Raw genomic sequence first — 23,708 nt, 5'->3', positions numbered from 1 at the left:
AACGTTCGCCGCTCGCAGTCTCCTGTTTAGATTAGAGGGGTTCAATAGATATGATTCGAGGTGATACCATGAGGGGCGGTTTATGTGTAGTGGGTCTTTGTGTGGTTCCGGGTACGTGGTTGTGCTTGGGTGCGGACAACCCCTTCCATCGGCGGCTAGACCTCCGGCAAGCGGAGTCGCCGTCCACCGTTCATTTAAAAAAACTTTCCTCTGAGCGTGCCAACGAACGTTCGCCAGTAACATGTCATTGATTTATGCTTTGGCTGGTGAATATTATTGGGGAACTGTCGCGTACCGCTGCACTTGCTCTCGGTTTTACACCGGCATGCGTTTTTGTAATGGCGGACATTTCAGTAAAATGGCTCCCGCTGCATGTTCAAACTGCTCTTCTCGCGTGTAGACGAATCAGCGCATGCGAGAAGTCAAACAACAAGGGCGCTAATCTGGCCATTAGGGGCAGATCCTGTTCCCGCGCGAGGAGTTTTGAACGTGACATGTGACCTCATGTGGCCAATGTGCCTGTCCCCTACTGCCCTCCACCAATCAGGAGCCGGCTAGTCCCTTTGTCTTTGTGTGCGGGAAGGTATATGATCCGTTGCACCCTGCACCTCGCACCACCTCCATTTTGCTCAGCTACTCGCGAAGGCACCATGGAATCTTCTTTGCAAGCGTCGTCCGTCCCGGCAACCGGCAGGGGGCCAACATGGAGGGACGCGGAGATCAGGGACCTGATCGCGATTTTCTCGGAAGAGAAAATCCAGGACGCCTTCCAGTCCTCACACAGGAATCGGGAGGTGTTTGAGCAAGTGGCCATTAAGATGCGTGCCCTGGGCCACAACAGGACCGGCCTTGAATGCCGGTCAAAAACAAAGACCATGCGGGCGGAGTACATGCGGGCCATGAACCACAATAAGGGTTCCGGCAACGCTAAAGTAACCTGCCCGTACTTCGAGGAGCAGCGCCCACTCTACGGCGACGGGGACGGAGCCGGCAGGCCGAAGCGCGTCGGGAGGAGCCTGAAGGTGGTTCGGAAGCCGGCTGCCCCGGTCGAGGAACCACCCGCTGAAGAGGATCCCGGCGAGGGCACCTCGTCCACCGTCCGGCCTCCACCCCCCGTCCAGCAACGAGGCGCGGACATGGTGACGCTGGACCTACTCGCCATCGCTCCTGGGGAGCCAGAAGAGATTCTTCAGCAGACGCCCCTTGCCTCCGGTAAGCACTTTTATTTTTATTTTATATTTAATTTTGAGCAAATGTGTGTTCTGACGTTTGGGAATCGTTTTCTCGTGTGTTCGTTGCAACGCATAATATGCTAGGATGTTTGTGGATTGCTTGCTATGGTGGCTTTTTAAAACGGTAGTGTTTAACCAACAACCCAAAAAGTTTTGCAGCATGCCTCAGCCATAGGCCTTCTGCAGTGCTTTAGCCACTACTTTGGGAGCTTGCTGTGTGGTTCAGGTTGTATGCTTGCTCCTTTTTCACTATTTTCTGCTCTTGTCCACAGAGACACAGATGCCAGGGACGGTGGTCCTCGAGTCCCCAGCAGCGGTGGCCGAGGACAGTGATTCTGGGGCGTCAACAAACGTTGGTAAGTATCAGTTGCATTAAGGGGGGGGGGGTTTAACTGATTTGTGCTTTTCTGTTTGTGCAGGGCAGCAGCACTGCTAAGAGACAGAAGAGAATCCCTCTACGTTGCTGCTTTAGGGTTTGAAGCTTGCTTTGCCACACTTTGGTCCTAAATCATGTTTTTTTTTCCTTTTTGCAGATTTCATACCCGGGACGCAGGAGGAGGAGGAGCGTGGGGTGGCTGGACCTCCTGCCCAGCGCAGGCGGATACAGATCCAAGATGGTGAGCGTGCATGAACTGTTCCTTTCGAGCCATGGCTGCAGGACAATGTCGCAAGCCACTAACTGTGTGCTCCCTTTTCATTGTTGTGAGTCTTGCTGTGAAAGTAGGCAAAGGAAAAAGGCCACCATGGGCAAACAAACACTAACCATGTGCTCCCCGGGCATTGTTTTGAGTCTTGGTTTAACAATATGTAACCAAAAAAGGCCACCATGTGCACCAGGGTGGGTTTTGACTGTCACGATGGTACTAACAGTTCTGTTTCTCATTTTTTGCCAACAGAGGTCCTTTCAGATGACGATGAGCCAGCCCTGGGTCCAGCCGGCTCACCACCTAGAGGTGCTCTCCAAGCAGAGGAGAGGCTGGCGAGGGAACGCGGCAGGCTGAGGCGCGTCTCCATCTTAACAAGCGTTGGAGAAAGGATCCTTGAGCACTGCCAGGAGGAGTCAAGGCGTGCCGCTGCCGCAGACCAAGCAATGCTCTCCCTCGTGGCCCAGGAGGGGAAAAAATTGCGGGCAATCCTTAGGGAGTCAAACCAATCCCTACGCGAAAGCGTGGAGGAGGTGAGACTGATAAGGAGACTGATGGAGAGGGCGGTCGTGGTAATGGAGACGGCCAACCCTCCTCAGATTACCGTACACGTCCCCCCCCCCACCCACACCTACACCACCACCTCCAGCACCCACCCCACCGACCCCGTCTCAGAATGCCTCGACCCAAACTAGAAGGAGGACTGTTCTCGGGAAGAGAATAATAAAACCCTCGGACAAGTTCTCCCCCTCCTAGTTTGGGCCAGTTTGTCTATTTAACTTTATCTGTGTTTGCTGTTGTTTGTTAAATAAAGTTTATATTTTTGACTCTGTCTTGTACCCTCTCTAGTGATTGTGTCTATTCTGGTACTGTTGTGTGGGTTGGAGGGGTGTCAGTTAAAGGTGTTTTAGGAGTGTGGGGTGAAAGGTGTGCGAGTGTAAGGAGTCACACTGGAGTCTTTTTCAGAAAATTTGCAACAACATTTTATTTTAAAAAACAGTTCAACAGGGGAAAAAAATTAGGGAATGTAACTTGGACCCCCCCACCACCACCACCACCCTCCAGGAAAGCCAACTTTTTTTTTAACAAATTTATATATTTAACAGGGATAAAAAATTAGGGAATGTAACTTGGACCCCCCCCCAACACCCCCCACCCCAAAACACAAACAGAAAACAAAACTCAGGTCCCACTGCTCCCCTCACCAGCCCCTTCCATCTCCCTCACTCTTCTGCACAACCGTCCCATGGTTCCCCTGACTTTGCGGCGGAAGAGGTCTTTGTCCTCCTTCTTCTTAACTGTGTGGGGAGGGAGAAAAAGTACACATTAGTGCCAAACATATTTTCCAATCTGGAGTTTACATGGATACACTTTTTAGTGGCCTTAGCCACAGTGTGAGAAGAGTTGGGCAGTGGGGAACATAACCTACGTTCTTCCGCCTCCCTCTGCTGCCTCTGCCTCTCCATCTCCCCTTTTAGGTCAGCCACTTCTGCCTCTAAGGATGTCACCCTGGCCTCCATGGCACGCATCCTTGCCTCCATAGTTTCTGCTATAGAAATCAAATAAAGAATTCAATCACACTTCAAATGGAAGCATCACAGCAGGCTCCCTTATGGCTCCATGGGGGTACACACACATGGGTCTCCCTCAAAGACATAAAACTCTCACCTGCAGCCTGTCCTGAGGTGGAAGGTCCCTCTTCCTCCCCTTCCTCACGCTCAGGTAATTTTGCAAGCTTGGATGGTGATTGTGTAGCTGGGCAAAGAAAAAGAGAAATCATAAGTAAAAGCACACAAACCAGAGATGAAACACAGCTGATGGCCACACCACAATCAGAGTCAAAGCGCATTACCAAAGTGGTTCTACAGTACTGGCGGGCTAAGTCAGAGGGGGTTGACAGCATCTTAATACTTTCTCGAATTTCATTGGGGACAGTAGGGGAAAGAGGCAGCTAGTCATTCCATGCATGTTTAAGGGTAAAACACAACGAGGGCAGCACTCACCCATATGCCTCCTCATTTCCAGGGGGGGCTTCCCAGCCTTCTCCCATATCTTGACCATCAGGTCGTGGAAGACCGTTCTCCCACTTGGCTGCGGGACCCCCCCACACACTGTTCTAGACTGTTTAGGAAGTCCAGCTTCACCCTCTTAAATTTCGTCCGGACCTGCTCCCAGGTCCGGACGTAGCCCCTCTCCCTCAGCTTGGATGCCAACACCAGGTAAGCACCCTTGGTGTGGCAGTGGGTGCTGGCCATAAGGTGGCCAACACTTTTTGATTGGAGAACAAGCTCCAGAAGTGCCTCAGCCTCGGCGCGCTGCCAGAAGGAGCCCTTCCGTGGCTTCGGCATCTTCGGAATGACGGTTAGGGAACGAACATGCGTTGCTCCGATCGACCACCCCTATTTTAAATGTATCAAAGCTGCCCACCAATGAAATTATTCCTTGGAACATAAGTGGATTGATCCTCCAGTTTGACAGGGGTCGCCAATACTTCCTGGCTACCCGCCTCCCCAAACTTTCCCCGTTCAGCGCTTCCGTATTGTGTTTGTCAATTTCAGCGGGGAGTTAGCATTTAGGGCTGTCAAAGTGCTTTTGGACCAGAGAATCCCCGTTTTTTTGCTGGCTAAGTAGACAAACCGCACAAGACAAGGTTAAACAAAGAACATAAAACTTTATTCAACACCAGAGTAGAAAAAACAATCAAACACGCCTCCTGTTTCTGTAGATGTGGTTGGTTATAGCGTCCCGAACCTTGCACCCCTCCGCATAGATCCTTTTTTTCCTTGCTTCAGGGATGTCTTGTGTGTCCTCAAGGACTACAGGATCAGGTTCATCCACAGGGAAGGGGATGTTATGTCCCTTGTCCTCGCAGATGTTGTGCAAAATGACACATGCGATGATCAGCGGAGTCACATTGTCTATATGCACATGGAGTCGAGACATCAAGCAACGGAACCGTGACTTCAAAGGGCCAAAGGCACGCTCCACGACATTCCTTGCGCGGGAGTGCCTGAGGTTGTAGTGGCTCTGCACGTCTGTCCTTGGCCGCTTATAGGGAGTCATGAGCCAGCGGCGTAATGGGTAGGCTCCGTCCCCGAGCACCAACGCCGGCACACGCACGCCCTCAATGGTGGCGGTGGGGTTTCCTGGAACAAAGACCCCTTCGTCCATGGCTTTCCTGAGGTTAGATTCCCTGAAAACAAGGGCATCATGCCTCCTGCCACTCCACCCCACCTCAGCATCGATAAACCGTCCGGAGAAGTCCACAGTTCCTTGCAGGAGAACAGAACAAAAGTCCTTCCTGTTCCCGTACTCCTTTATGCTTCCCCCGGGTGCACGGATAGGGATGTGGCTTCCATCGACGGCCGCAAAACAATGCGGGAATCCAAGCCTGGCAAACCCGTCCATACTCTGGAATAAGGGAAAAAAACCATGGCATGTTAGCGTGGGGTGCATCGCGTGTTCGTTGCTGACCTGTCAAACAAGAAAAAAAAATTTAAAGGGAAAAGGGCATAGAATGACACTCACCGCTCCAAGGCGGTCTCCGAGGCACACCACTTTGCTGAACAATTCCGCCTCCATGGCGAGGCAGAACTCCTTAAGGATATCGCCAACCGTTGTGACTCCGAGTCCGAATTGCTGGGCTACTGTCCGGAAGTACTGAGGGGTGGCCAAGTACCACAATGCGGCTGCCACCCTTTTTTCCACTGGAACAGGGCGCCGCATGCCAGTGACCTGCCTTTCCATGCGGCCACGTAGAGCCTCCACGAGTTCAAAAAATGTTCCCCTAGACATTCTAAAGTTGGCAATCCAGTGGTCATCATCCCAGCGAGACCACACAAAATTTTCCCACCAGTCAGAGGATCTTTCGTCCACCCAGAACTGTCTGGGGAACCGGACCTCTGCCAGAGCTTGCCAGTGCTTCTTTGCCGCCATGGTTGCCCGTAGAGAATGTCTTCTACTGGTGGTCATCGTTCCGGCAATACGTTCTCGGTAGTCCTCGATAGCAGCCCTCCTATGCCGCACGGTGGTATGGATACGCTGGACTACCGCAAGCATCTGAGCCAACAATTGATAAATAATCCTCTCCATTGCAACGTTAACCTGTGCTGCGGGCAGTAGGCTACGCAAACAAAGAGTGAGGCCGACCACGTGTCTGCCCAGGTGCATATAAGCAGGTAACCTGTGGGCGTGTACTGTGGGCGGGGATTAACCTATCAAAGATATCAATGCATCAACCTCTGGTTCATAGAAAACAATAGAAAACACGTTCCAACAGCGCCAATGATTTGACGATGACGCGTTGCTACGGGGTTTCCTGGGGTTTTTTTTAAAAAAAAGGGAACCCCGACAAGTCCGGCTTTAGGGTCGAGGTCAAAGGTGTGCCTGCAGTTTGATTGACGGGCACGGGAGGCCAGAAGCGCTAAAAAGGGACCTCCTCTGTAGCGATAAGACGGAGACCGGAAGCCTGTGGGTTACGAAAGTGACGAGAAGTGAAAGTGCTAAATTCCGCAAAAACCGCAGCTGTGCGTTACGGGCACAGCTAGTTACATTTCGCTAGTTGAAGTAGCGATTTCGCAAACAGCAACCAAATAGCCACTTTGAGCTCTGTGCGAAATGGCCCCTAATATTCCCCACAAGCTCAAAGATACATGTTTTAGGACACGTGTTCAGCAATTTGGGTAACAGATTATGGTGGATCTCGCGGGCAATTGCCCCAGGCTTACTCGGGAGTAAAGTGGACGCACGGCACTCTCCAGTAACCCGGACGTAAGGGGGAAAGCCCGTTTGAACTCTTGGCATAAGTGTGTGAATGTGCTCTTGGAAGTGTGCTTTCTAAAAGGGTTGGCCTCTCTCTCTCTTTTCTACCCTTTTACTATTGTTTTGCTCCTGCTGGAGATTAGTTTCCTTTAAGGCTAGGAACACCGACACGCACCCAACAACTAGGGATTAGCCAAGCGTAGGAAGGCGTTAGGCAAAATTCCTCTTAGCTGTAGGAAGGACCAGGAAAATCCCCCTACTGCTAAAATCTGTGCAAGCAGAGTTGCTCTCTGTAGCACCAAATTGCCCTGCGGCCGCAGGAGTTGGAGTTTCAAGTGTTGGGAGTGGCACGAGAACTCAAGCGGGCTTTGTGAAGCTCAGATGATCCAGGTTTTGGTAATTTTCCCCGTGTTCAGGAAAGCCAGGGCGATCCTAACCGAATAAATTAGCCGGTACCCTCAGGTTTTCTTGGTAGTTTTGTCCCTGAATCGAGAGAGCCCCGGCCATCTCGGTATAAAATAAGAAAACTAGCCAAACCCCGTAAGGACGTGCCTTGACGGGAGCCCTTCCCCCTTTTCCCCTTGCTGCTTTGAAGGATATAGAAGCCGCAAGAAAATCCCCCAGTGATCTCTTCCCTAAAAATACCTTCAGGTTTTCGGTGGTTTTCCCGAGGATCAAGTGCGCTCCAGCAACCTTGATTGGAAAAATCAGCCATCCTCTTGGTTTTTCGGTAGTTTTTGCCCTGAACTGAGAAGAGCCCCGGCCATTCTCAGCCAAAAACAAACTAGCCACACCCATAAGAGGTTAAACTCCACGGGATCCTTTTCCCTCTCTCCCCTGCTGTTCAAGAGACAAGCAGCAGCTGCCCCTAAACTCATCCCCTCTGTGCTTGCTTGCCCAGTGACAAGAAGCCAGAAAACCAAGCCCCGTCCCCTTTAAGATCTTGGAAATTAATAGGAAGAAATGGCATCCAGATTCAGTCTGACTAGCCTGATTACCCATAAGGAACCGGCCGACAGATTGACACTCTGGGTGATCAAGAAGGGCGGCCAGAACCCCTGGCGCCCGGGAGCTTTTAAAAGCTCTAACCCCCTGGAAACCCTTACCGAGGCTTTCCAAGAATGGTGTAACACCAGGAAGCTCGGGGGTGGCAGTAAGGACTCTTATGCCACTTGGGGTATGTTTGTTGCACTTCAGGACAGTGTAGCCCAGATTGCTGAGCTGCAACATGCCCTAGAGGAGAAGGATGCCCTAGTGAAGGAGCAGGTAGCTCAGCTGACTGACCGTCTCGAACAACGGGAGGCCCAGTTAGCTGATCTCCTGGAACAGCGTGAGGCTCATATCATCCACCTCTCTGATGAGATGGAGGACATGAGAACTGAGCGCTTGAGTGCACGGGTGGAGAAGGCTCATCAGCTTCAGACCATCCAGGAACTAGAAAGTCAGCTCCAAGCCACAAGGCAAAGAGCTAAGGTAGCAGAGGCTCGCATTCTCGAGCTAGAAACAGAGCAAGTTAAGATCAAGGGAGCTGCACAGTTCCGAGTGGAGAACAATGTGGCCAAGCATGCTCAAGTAAGCCATGAGGCATGCCATAGAAAAATGCAGCAACTTGAAAAGCAGTTAGAGCTCCAAAGGGCTCTAGTTGCCACAATTCATACAGAGACTCTTCCCCTTCTACCTTCTGAGCCTCTGCCAGAAGAAATAACCCCCAAAATGTTCATAGAACCCCAAGGGGAAAATTCAGCTCCCTTCCACCCAGTTCTAGTTACAACCCCTGCAGACAGAACTGAGAGGCAGGAAATCCAGAAACAGCTCCCCCATTGCAGGCCAGCTTAGAGAATCAGGTTCTCTTGAATTTCCCACTAACCAGGACTCCAAAAATTTAAACATTCAGGCAAACAGTGGTCTCCACTCTCAGTACAGGATCAAGAGGGAGAACCGCTTTAATCAGAATCACCCCAATTCTAGTAGGAATAGAGACAATCGCTCCCTGCAGCCACCTAATGGCTGGAGCAAACAAAAGCCAGGAGAAAGGAGTAAGCCACAAAATGGTTTCCCTTCAAATAATTTTCCCCCAAATACTCTCAAACCTAAATACTTCCAGAATAGAAATTCTGCCCATCAGCAGCGCAATAAAAGAATCAGTAACAGGACTTTTCTATGGCGGGAACTTAGAAATACTGGAGCAGACATGTCCCAGTATCATGACCAACCAACATCTGTACTCATGTTTGGTTTTGTAAAGGCCATTAGAGAGAAAAGGAACAGAGACATACTTAGATATGAGCTACAGAAAACTAGCCCCATAGAAATTTCTTCTCAATCCCCTAAGGACTGGCAGAAGGAAATAGAGAAATTTAAAACTCTTACCCAGAAACAAGATTTGGAAATTAAGGATCTTAATGAGAAAAACAAGGAATTCCAGGGTGAACTTTTTAAATGTAAAAACCCATTTGCAAAATGTACTGGATTTCCAAAGCCACACAGATAATAAATTGAAAAGAAAATACAGTAGACCCAGTAACCCAGCTTCATCTCTTGTCTTTAAAGAAGAGGAAATATTCTCAGTTCCCACATCTCAGAGTCAGGAAGTAAATCTTGCCTCTGAACCTGTACAGAGTTCCAAAATCCAAGTTCACAATAATTGTTCAACATGTGTGCTTCCATTTTTACTTTTAAACCTCCAAATTTTAAATTTGGCTGCAATTGGTAGAGCCTCCACTGATAGTTGCATTCACACTGAAACAGCCACTATTTTGCAATCTTAAAACAGACTCTCTTTGTCTAACTGCCTTCCTAGGCACTCAGGCCTATGACTCATGCCTTGCTCTCCCCCAGGGAAGCAACTAATCTACATAACAAAGGACTGATCAGGAAGGGAAGAAGATTTGTTTCTTTAAAGACTGACCCCTACCTCAGAGAGAATCTAAGGGGGGGGGGAGAGTACAGTAAAATTGTTCTGTTCTAAAATATGTTTTGTTTTAGTTTTTATTTTAAGACAATTTTGGCTGCTTTTAGTATTTGTTTTGCTTTTGTTTTGAATATGTTTAGAAAGCTTCATACAGACCTTTCATTTGGGTACTCAGGCTTCCACTCAGCCTGACTCCTATGAAAAGGCACTCTGTGTATGTACAGAGGAACAGTCTTTCCTCCTTAAAAACACAATTCTTTTAACACACTATTGTGTAATGGGACTCTGACTTCATCTTCATGTTCCTCTCATTCATTCTTTCCCACTCATATTCTCAGCAGTACTCCAATGTAACTTTTAAAAGAAGCAATTGACATCTAATCAGCCTGGCCTACCAGCAGGCAGATCTCAATCTGAAAAACAAGTTTCTATTCCTCAACCCTTGAATTTTCTTTAAGGTTATTTGTTTTATTCATTTTTATAAGAAAACTTTGCTTTTAGATTTGTGCTTATGTGCTCTAACTTTTTAGATTTATGTCAATCCACAATATTTTGCAAATTCTTTTGCCATGTTTTTGAGTCCTCTTTTAATTAGGAGTCCTCTCTTGTGCTCTTTATTGCAAGATCTTTATAGATCACAATCAAAGTGTTGTTTTTGAAGCTTTCTTTTTGTGTTTTGATTTATCTTATGTTCCTTATAGAGAAAAATCTGTAGTAGGTTTTCTGCTTATGCTTTTAACCTATTGCACATCAGAGCATCTATTTCTTTTTGTGCTTATTAACTGGAAAACAACTGACCAGATTCTACCTAGCAATTCTTCTTTTTTTCCCCCTCATATACATATTTGTATTTGAGCTGCTAATCTATTCATTCATAGACCATTTGCAACATGTTTGCAGGAACCTTTAACTTTGGCTCTTTGATTCTTTTTCTGAATGCGTCTTTTTACACAACAGTGCAGCGGACATGCACATGTCCAGTAGATCTTCTTACAGGACTTGAAGGACTTTCTCTCCTCTTGTGTATTTCTACAAAGCATCTTGCTTCAGTCATCCATAGTAATCTATCAATTTTCTCTCAAATTCCCAAACTCACCAGGAGTTTGGCATCCTCCTTCGCTTGTCTTATAATTTCGCTCTAATCTCCATCTCCCTCCCTGGAGATGGCATCTAGCTCCTCTTAAATTCTATTTTCAGTCTCTGTAAGGTCATGGTGGGCACCCACCACAGTGGATCTTTTTGACAGTCACTTATGGGGGCACCCCTCTGCTCCAATCTTTCATTTGAGTTCATTGTCTTCAAAGCTCTAAATTTTTGAGTATTTTTCCTAATCTGTATATCCATCAGGCTGGGTGCCTCCTTGAGCCCAGCCTCAACAGACTTTGCAGCCTCACTCTTTGCAGCTGCACACACTTCTCCATTGAACTTTTGCCTAGCTTCACCCTTCTCTCTCAATTGGGTGTCTCCCCTTTGAGCTCTTCAGCTCCACTGTGCTGTTGATGCCGTGGGTCACTCAAATATTATTGCAACCCACGTCTGCCAAGCCTGCCCTAAGGAGGCTCCAGGCTTGTGCATCTCAGATCAACAGGCCAGTTCCTGATGGTCCTGCCTGTGTGCTCTTCACCTGTATCCTGCTCGCCAACCTCCAGACCTGACCTGGTCAAGATGACAGCGATCCTCTGCCTGCGTTTGCTATGGATGTGTCCTGTGGTCATGACCTGCTGCTCTGCGCTTTCTGCCCCAGCCCACCTGCTGGTGAACTTCTGATGCTTGCTGTTTACCCCAGCTCCTGCTCTATGAAGCCTCACTGCCCAGCCAGCCTGATTCTTCTTCTGTATGCTACATCTGACCCTGCATACCCTCTGACGCCCTGGATTAGTGCCTTTACTGCCTCTTCCCCTGCCATTTCAGTCACAAGGGGGGGAAGAAGATCAACTTGCAAGCTAACCCGGACCTGCACACATCTCCAGCTATTTGCTTGTTGCCATAACCTCTTGCCAGTGTGTCGTGGTTCGGTCCTTGGTGGCTTGGGAACCGGACCGAACCCCGCCATCAGAGGCGCCCGCGATCACGGAGGTAGGGCATGGTGATCATAGGCAAGCCGGCAGCTGGGCGCCCCACCCGATCGTTGAGGTGGCAATGGCCGCTAAAGAACCTCAATGTCCCCCTCCACCTTTTGACAAGGGCCCGGAGATGGCCCTTTGTTCCAGGAAAATGGGCCATCAGGAACCCCGGAAAACCTCGCATATGTGCATGAGTCATGATTGTATCAGCATGTTCCCTCCGCAAGTACTGGGTGGGGCAATACAGCCTAAGGAGGTGGGTTTTGTATAAAAGGGAGCTTCCACCTGGAGTTCGGTGGAAGCTCTTACTCCATACCAGCGGACTCCACGTTGCTGAAATAAAGCTTGTTCCTGTTGTATCGTTCACCAGGCCTGGCGTGACGTTTTCTTCAAAGGGGCACCCTGTTTTTTCAGTTAGCAAGCGGGTCCCCGACATCGTAAGAGCTTCCCACCGAACTCCAGGGTTGGCATCGCATCCGAGCGCTTATCGGGACGGATCCAGAGATGGCGTTTTCAAGCAACGGGGCGGTCTCGACCCCCACGAACCCCGGGAACATGAGTTTAATGTCCCCGGGAGATTTCCTCCGAAAATCGGGGGGCCAGGAACAGCTGTCCGGGACCCCGAGACCCTCGGCAGCGGCGGCCAAGGGAAGGCGCCGGGCCATGGGGTTCCCAAGCACGGCGGGGAGCGCGCCGAGGTCTGGGGGGTTGGCCCCAACCTGGGACACCCAGCTGAGGCAGGCGCTTCGCCCGGTAGGACCTGAGGAATCCCTAGAGGACCTGCGGCGGGCCATGGCGGACTTGGCCAGGCGCTTGCAGGCAGCTGAAGCCCGTGAGCAAGCTCGGGCCGGGCCCGGAGGGACTGGTAATACAACGGCGGAGGGGATCGCGTCGAGTGAGGACGTCTCCAGCGACGAGGACGAGCCCGGCACTGGTGAGCGGGCCCCGGACCCCGACCCGGAGCAGTTTTCAGTCCCGAGTAGGCGAGACGGCCAGCGGAGAGGCGAGACAGCAGAGGATCTCGGGGGAGCGGGTGAGCCGACGGGGCGGCGAGAGCCGGACCAACGCAGGAGCGACGTGCAAGGCAGGGAGCGGCACGGCGTCGTTGGGCAAGTTGGTAGCCGGTGGAGCGGAGCAGGACGAGACGGCGGACGCCGAGAATCCCGGATCCGGAGGGGGTCGGACTACTCTCCAAAACGTTCCCCCCCAGAGCTTAAAGCGCGTTTCGACGGGACGCCGGACGACCTCCCGCAGTTCCTCCTCCACGCGCTGACGCATGCCCGGAGGTATGGAGACCGGTATGAGGACTCCGAGGACTTGGTCTGGGGGGTGGCCTCGTGTCTCCAGGGCAAGGCGGGTCAGTGGTACCTAGGGTTGGCCGAGCGCGGCGACCCGGCAACTCGGGACCTGCAGGACTTCGTGGTCGCGCTCCGCCGACGATTCCAGGACCCCCAGGCTGAGGACAAGGCAAAGAGTCGGATCAAGGGACTTCGACAGGGTACTAGGGGGGTTATGGACTATATAGACATTTTCCGGAGGGAAGCAGGCAAGGTGTTCTCCTGGAACGAGGAGACCCAAATCGAGTACTTCCGGGAGGGCCTTAACCCGAAGCTCAGGGAATGGGCCGTGATCAAGGGGACGGAAGAAGATCTGTCTACACTGGAGGGGTGGTGTTTTGTGGTCGCCAAGCTGGAAGCCAGCCTGGGTTGGGCCGCCGCACCCCCCCGGGAGGCCAAAGGCGGGTCAGCCGAGGCGCCGAGACCGGGCCCCGACAACTCTCGCCCCAAACGACCCCCGAACCCCGAGCGGGAAAGGAGACGCCGGGAAGGTCTGTGCCTGAAATGCGGGGGGTCAGGACATTTCGCAGCGGCGTGCCAACGGCAAGGGGGGGAGGACCGCGGGCTCTCCCAGGGGGGAGGTGCGACACGCCCCCAGCAGGCACGCCGGGCGGAGGACCTCCGCAACGAACCGGGAAGCGCCCAGGCGACGGGAAACGGCCAGGACCTGCTGTAGACGGCGCCGGGCAGCAGGTCCCGCGGTGCGAGGGAAAACCCCTACAGCATGAGGCGCGACCTCCGAACGTGGTAATTTTAGAGCTCCGGAACCCGGAGAACGGACTAAGTTGGGTGGGGGAGGCTCTTTTGGACTCTGGATGCGACCACAGCATGGTCCACCCCCAGATAGCCCGGGCTTTGGGGCTACCGAAGCGCATTCGGAAGGTTCCCCTGGTTTTCGTCCAGATGGACGGCAGCCCGATTCAGGGGGGACCTTTCGGGGAGGAGGTGGGTCCTATCGCCATCCACATAGGGGACCACCAAGAGCTGCGGTGGCTGATCCAGGTCCCCGTAGCGGGATATCGGGCGGTGTTGGGCCTGGATTGGCTGAAGGAACACAACCCCGTGGTGGACTGGCGGGCGGGGACCCTGAAGTTCGACTTGACGGTGGGTGCACGGCATCGGGTCCCCCACGAGAATTCCAGCCACAAGAGGACGGCGGCGCGTCCCAGGGGAGCGGCGGCGGCGCAGCAGGAGATACCAGAGCCCGAGGTCCCGCCAGAGTACCGAGACCTCGCAGCCGTTTTCAGCGAGCGGGAAGCGGACGAGCTACCCCCACACCGCCGCACGGACTGCGCTATCAACATCCCAGAGGGGGCGGTACTACCCAAAGGGCGCATCTACAAGATGAGTGAGGGTGAGCTCAAGGACCTCCGGGAGTTTTTGGGTAAAAATCTGGCCCGAGGTTTCATCCGGCCCGCTTCCAGTCCCATGGGAGCTCCAGTCTTGTTCGTCCGGAAAAAGGATGGGTCCCGACGGCTGTGCCAGGACTACCGGGGCCTCAACGCCATCGCAGCGGGGAACGCTTACCCCCTCCCGCTGATCCCGGATTTGCTGGCCCGGCTGGGCAAAGGGACTCTGTTCACTAAGCTGGACCTAAGGGAGGCGTACTACCGGGTACGCATCCGGGAGGGGGATGAGTGGAAAACAGCGTTTAACTGTCAATTGGGACAATTCGAATTTAAAGTGATGCCGTTCGGTTTAAGCGGGGCACCTGGGGTTTTCATGAGTCTAATTAATGAGGTGTTGCAGGACCTTCTGTTTCAGGGGGTGGTTGTTTATTTGGATGACGTCCTGATCTACAGCCAAGATCCCCAAGAGCACGTGACCCTGGTGAGGGAGGTGTTGAAGCGCCTGCTGGCAAACCACCTATACGTGAAGCTGGCTAAGTGCGAATTCCACCGTCCCTCCCTGGACTATTTGGGCTACCGCATCTCAGCCCAGGGCATAGCTATGGACCCCGAGAAGGTGCAGGCGGTGCTGGCCTGGGAAAGGCCCCGCACCCGGAAACAGCTACAAAGCTTCCTGGGGTTTGCTAACTTTTTTAGAGGCTTCATCCCCAGATACTCCTCCGTAGTGGCTCCCCTCACGGACTTGCTAGGTACCAAGGGGAGAGGTCCTCGCGCCACGCGGCCCAGCGCAGCGCTCGGCTGGAATGAGAAATCGGAGGCAGCGTTCCTGGCCCTCAAGCAAGCTTTCGCGTCTGAGCCCACGCTACTGCACGTCGACCCAACCCAGCCGATGGTGGTACAAGTCGACGCCAGCGACGCAGCAGCCGGGGCGGTTCTCCTGCAGCGAGACAAGGCGGGACAGCTGAGGCCGGCGGCCTACCTCTCACGAAAATTCGCCGAAACGGAGCGGAACTGGTCTACCTGGGAGAAGGAGGCGTTTGCGATTAAGTTCGCCCTCACCGAATGGCGGCATTGGCTGGAGGAAACAGAGGAGCCGTTCGAGGTCTGGACAGATCACAAGAATCTGGAGGCGCTCCGGCAACCGCGATCCCTGAACGCCAAGCAGATGAGGTGGGCGGAGTTCTTTTCGCGGTACAATTTCAAGCTTGGTCACATCCCCGGCAAAGAGAATTTCCTCGCGGACGCCCTCTCCCGTCTGCCGCATTATGGGGAGGGGTACGCTCCCTGCACCAGGTCCGTGTTTGGTGAGGAGCAGCTGGGACGGGGGGTCGTCACTAGGCGTCGGGCCAGGGAGGAATGGGAGCCCGACCCGGCGACCGCCCCGCTCCGAGACCGCCTAGTGGCAGCCTACGGGACAGACGAGGAGCTGGCTGAGCTCCGGGACTCTTTGATTTTGGACTCCGGTCTCTGGCGGAGGGGGGAGGCTGTCTACGTCCCGGAAGGGCTACGACGGGAAGCCCTCAGCCTCTGCCACGATGCTAAGACCGCCGGGCACTTCGGTTTCGTAAAATCCTGGAAGTTGGCCCGGCGGCGGTTTTGGTGGCCCAGTCTGCGGCGGGACACAAAAGCTTACGTCAGTGGTTGTCCTGTCTGCCTGACCTGCAAGCCGGGGGTTGGCAAGCCGAAAGGTCTGCTGCACCCGCTCGAGGTCCCGACCCGGCCGTGGTCAGTGATCTCCATGGACTTTATAACAGACTTGCCTCCCAGCAAGGGGAAAACGGTGATCTGGGTGGTGGTAGATCTATTTTCCAAACAGGCCCATTTCATTCCTTGCGCCAGTGTCCCCAGTGCTTCACAGTTGGCTCGGATGTTCCTGGATCACGTGTTCCGACTGCACGGGCTGCCGGACAAGGTGATTTCCGATCGGGGCTCACAATTCGTGTCCCGGTTTTGGCAAGCTTTCCTGCGCCTGTTAGACATCGAGCAAGGGCTGAGCTCCGCTTACCACCCCCAGACGGACGGGCAGACCGAGCGGGTTAATCAAGTACTGGAGCAGTACTTGCGGTGTTTCGGTTCCTATCATCAAGACACCTGGGTGCCCCTGCTCCCCCTGGCCGAGTTCGCGTACAACAACGCAGACCACAGCAGCACGGAGATGTCGCCTTTTGCCGTCGTCTACGGGACAGACCTGAGACACTTCCCGGAGCTTGGAGAGGTCCCCGCCCGGGAATCGGCCGACCTTCGCGAGTGGGGGAAGCGTGCCGGGAGCTGCTGGAAGTCGCTGCAGGAGCAGCTCCACAAAGTCAAGGCAGCGCAGAAAGAGGACGCCGACCGGAAGAGACGACCAGCTGAAGAGATCCGACCGGGGGACCGAGTTTACCTTTCCACCCGGAACCTACGGTTGAATTTGCCCAGCAAGAAGCTAGGCCCTCGGTTTTTGGGGCCTTTCGAGGTCTTGGCCCCGATCAACGAAGTTTCGGTCAAGCTCAAGCTCCCCAAGAACCTCCGGCACATCCATCCCGTCTTTCACGTGAGCCTTCTAAAAAAAACTCCGGACGGTGACGTTTGGCACCCCGTGTTTTCCCCGCCAGCGCCCGAGGTCCTGCCGGGGGGGGAGCACCACGAGGTGGCGGATATCCTGGACTCTAGACTCCACAGGGGGAAGTTGCAGTACCTCGTGGAATGGAAGGACTTCGCTTTGGGGGACCGGGAATGGGTCTGGGCAGCGGACGTCCTTGCGCCCCGACTCACTGAACGTTTCCACAAGCGGTATCCTGGCCGTCCCGGGGAGTTGGAGAATGGACCTTTGGGGGGGCAGAATGTCGTGGTTCGGTCCTTGGTGGCTTGGGAACCGGACCGAACCCCGCCATCAGAGGCGCCCGCGATCACGGAGGTAGGGCATGGTGATCATAGGCAAGCCGGCAGCTGGGCGCCCCACCCGATCGTTGAGGTGGCAATGGCCGCTAAAGAACCTCAATGTCCCCCTCCACCTTTTGACAAGGGCCCGGAGATGGCCCTTTGTTCCAGGAAAATGGGCCATCAGGAACCCCGGAAAACCTCGCATATGTGCATGAGTCATGATTGTATCAGCATGTTCCCTCCGCAAGTACTGGGTGGGGCAATACAGCCTAAGGAGGTGGGTTTTGTATAAAAGGGAGCTTCCACCTGGAGTTCGGTGGAAGCTCTTACTCCATACCAGCGGACTCCACGTTGCTGAAATAAAGCTTGTTCCTGTTGTATCGTTCACCAGGCCTGGCGTGACGTTTTCTTCAAAGGGGCACCCTGTTTTTTCAGTTAGCAAGCGGGTCCCCGACACAGTGTCTCTCTCATAAAATGGATCCTCGCCAAAGCTGCTTTTTACCCCCATGGAGGAACCTCCTCCACCATTCTATGTGTTTGCAAACATCACCCAGCAATTATATATATGCATATATATATCAACATCTTCAACTGCTGAACCAGTTGCTCATCTTCATCAATCCTCATGTTCAACTATTCAAGGAATCTCCAGCTTCACTCCCAACTTTACCAATGGGACAAGGGGGGGAGGAAGTTTTTCAAACTGTATTGTCTGTCTTCCAAATTGTATTGTGCCCTGTATTTCAACTCACTGCCTATTGCATTGTGCCTGTATCAGTTTTAAATAGTTTGCTAGTTTATGTATATAAGATTTGCTAAATTGCTTAGCTTTACCTTGTTCTTATTGCATTGCTTATTAGAAGCCATTGCTTAGTTCATTGCCTAACTTTTTAGTTTCTACCACGTTCTGCTTGCTTCATAGTAATTGCTTGATATTCATTGCCAGCATTTTTAGGATTGCCTAGTGCTCGCATTCTAAAATATTGCTCAGGTATTGCCCACAGTTTCCTGCCTGCATAGAATTTGGTTTTTACTGCATTTGCTTTTTGTCTATTGTTTGCTAGATTGCCTTGCTCAACGTATTAGTCTGCATTGGTTCATTGCTTTATTCATATGGTGGAGACCCTCACGCTTAGCTAGTTCATAGTTCATGTATGTTACATTTAGTTTTGAGTGGTTGTGGTAAAGAGGAACGGCAACTTCACAGCTTTCCTTAAGTCACCCAAACCTAAATGTGTTTTGTTTTTAATTTGGCTTAAGTTTTTGTAGTTTCTGTAGTGGCAGAAGATGGCCCCACTTTTCTCTCTGAATTTCTAGTCTGAATTTCAATCTTTGCCGCCACTAACGCATTATACATTGGTCTGTAGTGAATAAATTGGACATATAATTCACTACAGAAGGGGGGGAATGTTACGCATGGCAGGATCCCTGCCTTATGCCTTGGCACACTGTACTCCTTAACCAATAGCACAGCGCGACAGTCTAGACTTGGGAGCAAGCTAGACACAGGACAGACCAAGTCACTCTGGCAGGGCAATGTCAGAGCAGACTCCATCTTGGGAATCAGGACAAGCCCAGGCTTGTTCTCAGCTACAGGTTTGGAAATCCAGGTGCCTCCATGCCCTACTCTCGACCCCCCCCCCCATTGTATTTCTAAGGGAGTGGACTGGCTTCCTCCTGTTTGCCTAAAGGCTCCTAGGAAAATCCTTTGTCTTGCAACATTTTTCACACTTGGCCCCTCTGCCAGGGGAAATCTCCTCCCCACATCCTGCCAGCGAGACCTGATGGCTCTCTTCCTCAGAGCCATTAATACCTTTATCCAAATCCATTTACGGCCATCACCCCCCCCACTTGGCCAGGTATTGTCCTAATCTCCGGGGACCCTGGAAACTTCCAGCACATGCTTACCTGAGCCTTGTCACATAGCCCCCTTCCCAAAATCCTATAAAAACTGTGGCTTCACACAGACACTCAGAGTGTCTTCCAACCCGGGACCTCCCACGCTGGTTCGTGCTTCTTCCTCTGACCCACCACTCCTCGGACAGGTAACTATCAAGCCTTCCACTCTTCCTCCCCCCTTCTCTATATGACTGCTTGTATGTGTGTTAGCTATTTGTGTGTACTTTTGTTATTTTCCTTTTAAGAAAAGCTTATATTAATATTTTACCATTTACATCTGTGTTTGCCTTGAGTTCCTACAGGTGTAATAAACCCTCGTATACAAAGGTAACGATCCGATAACGCTAAGTTATCCCCCTCTCGCAGCATTTGAGCTAATATTCCCCACAAGCTCAAAGATACGTGTTTTAGGACACGTGTTCAGCAATTTGGGTAACACCTGTGCCAGCTGGATAAGGGCGGTTTGGCTATTGCCCAATTCTGTGGCCACTGTTGAGTTTTCCAACAAATAATAAAGGTAGTTAAAGATTGGGGGCAGATAAAAGTTAGTTGGTGGGTGGGAAAGCGAAAAGAAAGCAAGGAATGTTGATGATAAAGGCTTCCTGTGCTAATCAGCCCACATATCCCTCCTTCGTAAGTGGGCTTGCTATTTTCTTGAGTGGGACTACATAGAAGCCACAAGAATAAAAACAGGATTGCGCTTATCTTTAACTGTTGTTCATCAAGTGATCTTCTGTGCATGCACACATTTCTCCCTCCTTTTCCTGCTTTGGGCTGCTCTGCTATGGTCTCTAGCACTTCATAGCAGCAAAGGGAGAACTGAGTGAAGAGTTCTCCACATCTCTGTCACATGATGCTTTGGGTGGGAACGTGGACACACTGGAAATGGGGAGGGGGCAATCTTAGGCCCTAGAAAAATCTTAGAAAAAGCTTGGTAGCTCTCTCTGTACCTGGTCTGCAACTGCATAGTCCCATGTTTGTGCACACAGAAGAACACTCGATGAACAACAGTTACATATAAGTGTAACGCCATTTTTTATTTCTTTTTATTAAAGAGTTATATGCAAGTATTTTTGTATTCATATAAAAAGTCTGTAATAAAACTCCTGGTGGATATTCTCATTTTTGCATTCTAGTGAAATATTTGTCCATGGAGATTTGTCCAGGGATATTTTTCAACTAAGGATTTCCACATCAACTACTCCAGATCTCATCGAAATAGGGATGAAGCTTCAGGAATTCTTTATTCAGCAGTTCAATACCAGCAAGAGTGCTTTATCTACCCGGGGCACTGTTCCATATTTCCCCAAAAAAACTGTGGTCAATATAGTAGAAGAAAGTTCACATCAGCACTGTATGTATTAAAGTGATTTTCTTAACTCAGTTAAAACCTACATTTTAGACTTAGCCCTGAACCTTGTTAATTTTACTGTAGATACACCAAACATGTACATTTTAACATTAATATTAAAGATTCATGTATACCTTGGAAATTTGTTATAGGACTTCACAACATTAAGGCATAATTGTTCTGTGGCAAATATTCCTTTTCTATTGGCTAAAAAGAAGAAGTCTAGAAAGCTCCTGAATCAGCCTATATGTGCATCTGTATTACAGGGCACAGAGGATGTATAGGCTCTTCACAGTTCTTAAAACGAACTCACTTCTCCACCATAGTCCGCCTGTCCTTAAGTTTTAATGAGTTGAATCCAGCAATCCATATGTAGTCAATGTTCCCTTGTTACCTGTCTGCTTCCAGGGATGTGGGACACAGGAACAGAGCCATGCAGTCAGGGAGGCTGCACAGATGAGAGAGGAAGAGCAAAAATTGCCCCTCTTGATTCTTCTGTCATTGAGGAGTGAGGAGAGGGCAAGTTTGTCTTCAGTACAACTTCCCTGGCCTGTCTGAGTCAACGTTCCTGGTTCAGAAAAGACAGCAAGCAGGAGAGAAACAAGGGGAAGATCCACAGCCCTGGTTCTTAAGGAACCCACTCAGTGCGTTGTATCGTTGTTTCCAAGCTGATAAGAAACGTAACTTCATATGCCTGGTTGGTTGAAGTCTTTGAACAGTTAAATAGGGCTGATTGCCACAAAAAGGAGTTCCTGATACTGCTACTTCACTCTTTCTGCCCAAAGCTGACCTGTAGCAATGATGGATGCCTATCAGTGAAATTCCTTCTCTACTTTCTGAATTGGCATACAAGTTTTAGACTGAAGCATCTTGTTGGGTTCTCTAAATTTCATACCATTGTTGTTTCTTTTGTAGTGCTGGATGCAAGACCTCATCATCAGTGGCCAGGGGTTTTCAAGGTGGTATCTATGAGCTTGCACAGAAATCACATGAAGTTGGCATGTTTCCACAGACCTAATTTTCACTCTCAATCATGGGCTTCATTTCACCTTGACAAACCGAACACTGCCTTTTGGACAGAAGCACAGAACATTTGGCAAGAAGGTATCTAAATGTTTCTGTAACTCTGCAAAGGGTATTTTGCCTCTGTAATTGTAATTGAGTTTTTACTTAATAAAATGGTGTCTGTGAATGTTTTAAATCTTTTTTAAAAGTGCCTTTCCTTAGCTAGCTGGCTCTGACATTTTTCTCTCACTCCAGGCAATAGATGTTGTTCTCCCTTCCTCCATTTTATCCTCAAACAGTCCTGTGCAGAGCAGGTGGGATAACAGATCATGGCTGGCCCAGGGAAACCCAGCACGTTTCATGATATTCAGTATTTTCACACACACACAATAATGCACTTTCAATCCCGTTTTAGTGCACTTTGCAACTGGATTTTGCCATGTGGATTGGCACAATCCGCTTGCTATGGGGTGCTTAAGTGGATTGAAACCACATTATTTTGCATGTGTGAAAGCATCCAGAGTGACTCCCTGGTCTTAGCCTGACTCAGCGTGCCAGCTAAAGTGAGGACTGTATGTCAGGCCGAGTGTTGTTTCCTTGGTATTAATACAGGATTTGGATCCACTGTTTTTAAACTAATTGTATCTAACATAAAGATGAAGTATTCTGTGATCCATTAACCAGGTTTCTAAACTTCCCTCCCCACAGGTTCTCGTGAGCATCCCACCTCTATGGTGCAAATGCTGGACTTCCCAAAGGAGTTCCTTGGAGGAGCTCCAGGAAGCCCAATGGCAACCACCCTGAAGGGAACAAGGAGGCGTCTTGGAAACCCGCCCCATGGAGGGGCCAGTGGGAAAGAAGGGTGCCATGATGTTGTAGCTATTAGGAATGAAGGTGAGACCAACACCCCCACCAGATTTCCACTTGCTAACCAATGACAGAGATTCATAGCCTTTCCAGATTCAACTCTTGAGAAGTGGTTAACAACACGCATTTGGCAAAATACAGAAATGCGTTTGCTGGAAATGTGGACAGTGTTTCCAGGAAGTAGTTGTTCCCTTGGACTGTCTAATTCAGAGATGGAAAACCTCCATAAAGCCATATTGTGCCCATTGGTGCATGTCGTTACTGGGGAGGAGTTGTATAACAGAATTAAAGCTTTGCATCTCTAACAGAGTGTCCGAGGCTGGCAGCAGAAAATAAGTAGCTGAAAAGTGACTTTCAAAAACCACGCTAAAAACACCCAAGACAGGGTTCAACATGCAGTTCAAAAATAAAATTGCTTGCTTTCGCAGAGCAAATTCACTATCCTGTGCAGAGATCTGAAAAAGAACAACGTTTTTAGCGAGTTTCCACCAACTTTCCCATCATGCGGAATACCCCCTGGTTGGCCTGCCTAGCTTACTTCCCATCAACCAGCACCCTTGAGCACTGACCTTCTCTCTAAAGGGCAGTGAGGAGTCCCCTGTGCGCAGGCATGCCTGGACTTCTTTCAGCTGGAGCATAACGACTGAGCCCCTCCCCTAAGTGCAGGCACTGAGTGCGGCGGGTCAAGGGCACTCTGCCTTATTCTTCATGGCCTTTCACGCCACCCCCCGCAGCCCATCCTGATATCTGCTTCTCTGATTTCATGGTGAGAGGGAGCATTCACCCATTTGCACAAAATGAAAGGGGAAGAATAAGAGGAGTTGGCTGAAATCTGGAAGGGAGACTGATGCGTATTTTGTATAGGCAAGCCCCCTTGACCACTGACCGCCTCTCTCAAGGGCAGCAATGAGTGAGCTATCTGAAGGCAAGCTTGAACTTCTTTCAGTGTCAGGAAGATCATTGCCCCGCAATAACAGCTAGACAATTCATCAGGGTTTTGGACTAACTACCCTTTTCTCCACCCCCAGGGCTAAATATCAGGAAGGAGGAAGACGATGAGTCTGACACAGAAGACCAACAGTGACAAGGAGGGCACAGTTCTTCTAAAAATGTTTTTAATGGATTTAATGTGTTTAATGTTTTTAATGTTTTAATGTTTAAGTTTACACTTGTTTAATAAACGGTTTAATAAATAATAAGTTTATATTGTATTGTTCTTAAAATCTCTCCGTATTTCTTGAGTAAATGCTAACATAGTATTTGAGTGTACATGGGTACATAGGTGGGGAGAAACAAATCTCCCCAGGGCCTGCACTATCACCAACTCAAGAACACATGAAGGGTTATGGTTTTTGGTTTATAATATTATAAACAAATGGTTACCCAAAATTATTTAAAGGTGATGGAGGTAAAACCCGGGTCTGTTCCAG

The 23,708-nt window shown here is 50.6% G+C and overlaps 1 protein-coding gene and 1 long non-coding RNA gene across 2 annotated transcripts; one reads left to right on the top strand and one right to left on the bottom strand.

Moving 5' to 3' along the window:
• Positions 1-3,058: 3,058 nt before the first annotated feature.
• On the bottom strand, positions 3,059-7,422 carry LOC143820178 (uncharacterized). The gene is made up of 4 exons (XM_077302645.1): positions 7,283-7,422; positions 3,545-3,631; positions 3,306-3,425; positions 3,059-3,174 (listed from the first exon to the last, which is right to left on the bottom strand). The coding sequence occupies exons 1-4, from the start codon at positions 7,350-7,352 to the stop codon at positions 3,059-3,061; spliced, it is 393 nt and encodes a 130-aa protein (XP_077158760.1). The 5' UTR covers positions 7,353-7,422.
• Positions 7,423-21,143: 13,721 nt separating this feature from the next.
• Positions 21,144-23,361, top strand: LOC143820994 (uncharacterized). The gene is made up of 3 exons (XR_013225620.1): positions 21,144-21,510; positions 22,120-22,305; positions 23,307-23,361. It is a non-coding gene; the product is annotated as an uncharacterized LOC143820994 (long non-coding RNA).
• Positions 23,362-23,708: the final 347 nt, after the last annotated feature.

Source organism: Paroedura picta, chromosome 11, assembly GCF_049243985.1.
Source record: "Paroedura picta isolate Pp20150507F chromosome 11, Ppicta_v3.0, whole genome shotgun sequence".
NCBI lineage: Eukaryota > Metazoa > Chordata > Lepidosauria > Squamata > Gekkonidae > Paroedura > Paroedura picta.
The sequence above is the reverse complement of the archived record's forward strand: the minus strand, read 5'-3'. Positions and strand labels throughout refer to the sequence as shown.

Bases quoted from the DNA above. Each gene is read 5' to 3' on its own strand.
- LOC143820178 (XM_077302645.1), bottom strand. From the start codon at position 7,352: ATGGCTGATTTTTCCAATCAAGGTTGCTGGAGCGCACTTGATCCTCGG. The intron at 3,426-3,544 runs GTGAGAGTTTTA...TGATTTCTATAG, and splicing joins CACCTCAGGACAGGCTGCAG to CAGAAACTATGGAGGCAAGG. The intron at 3,175-3,305 runs GTAGGTTATGTT...CTCCCCACACAG, and splicing joins GCAGAGGGAGGCGGAAGAAC to TTAAGAAGAAGGAGGACAAA.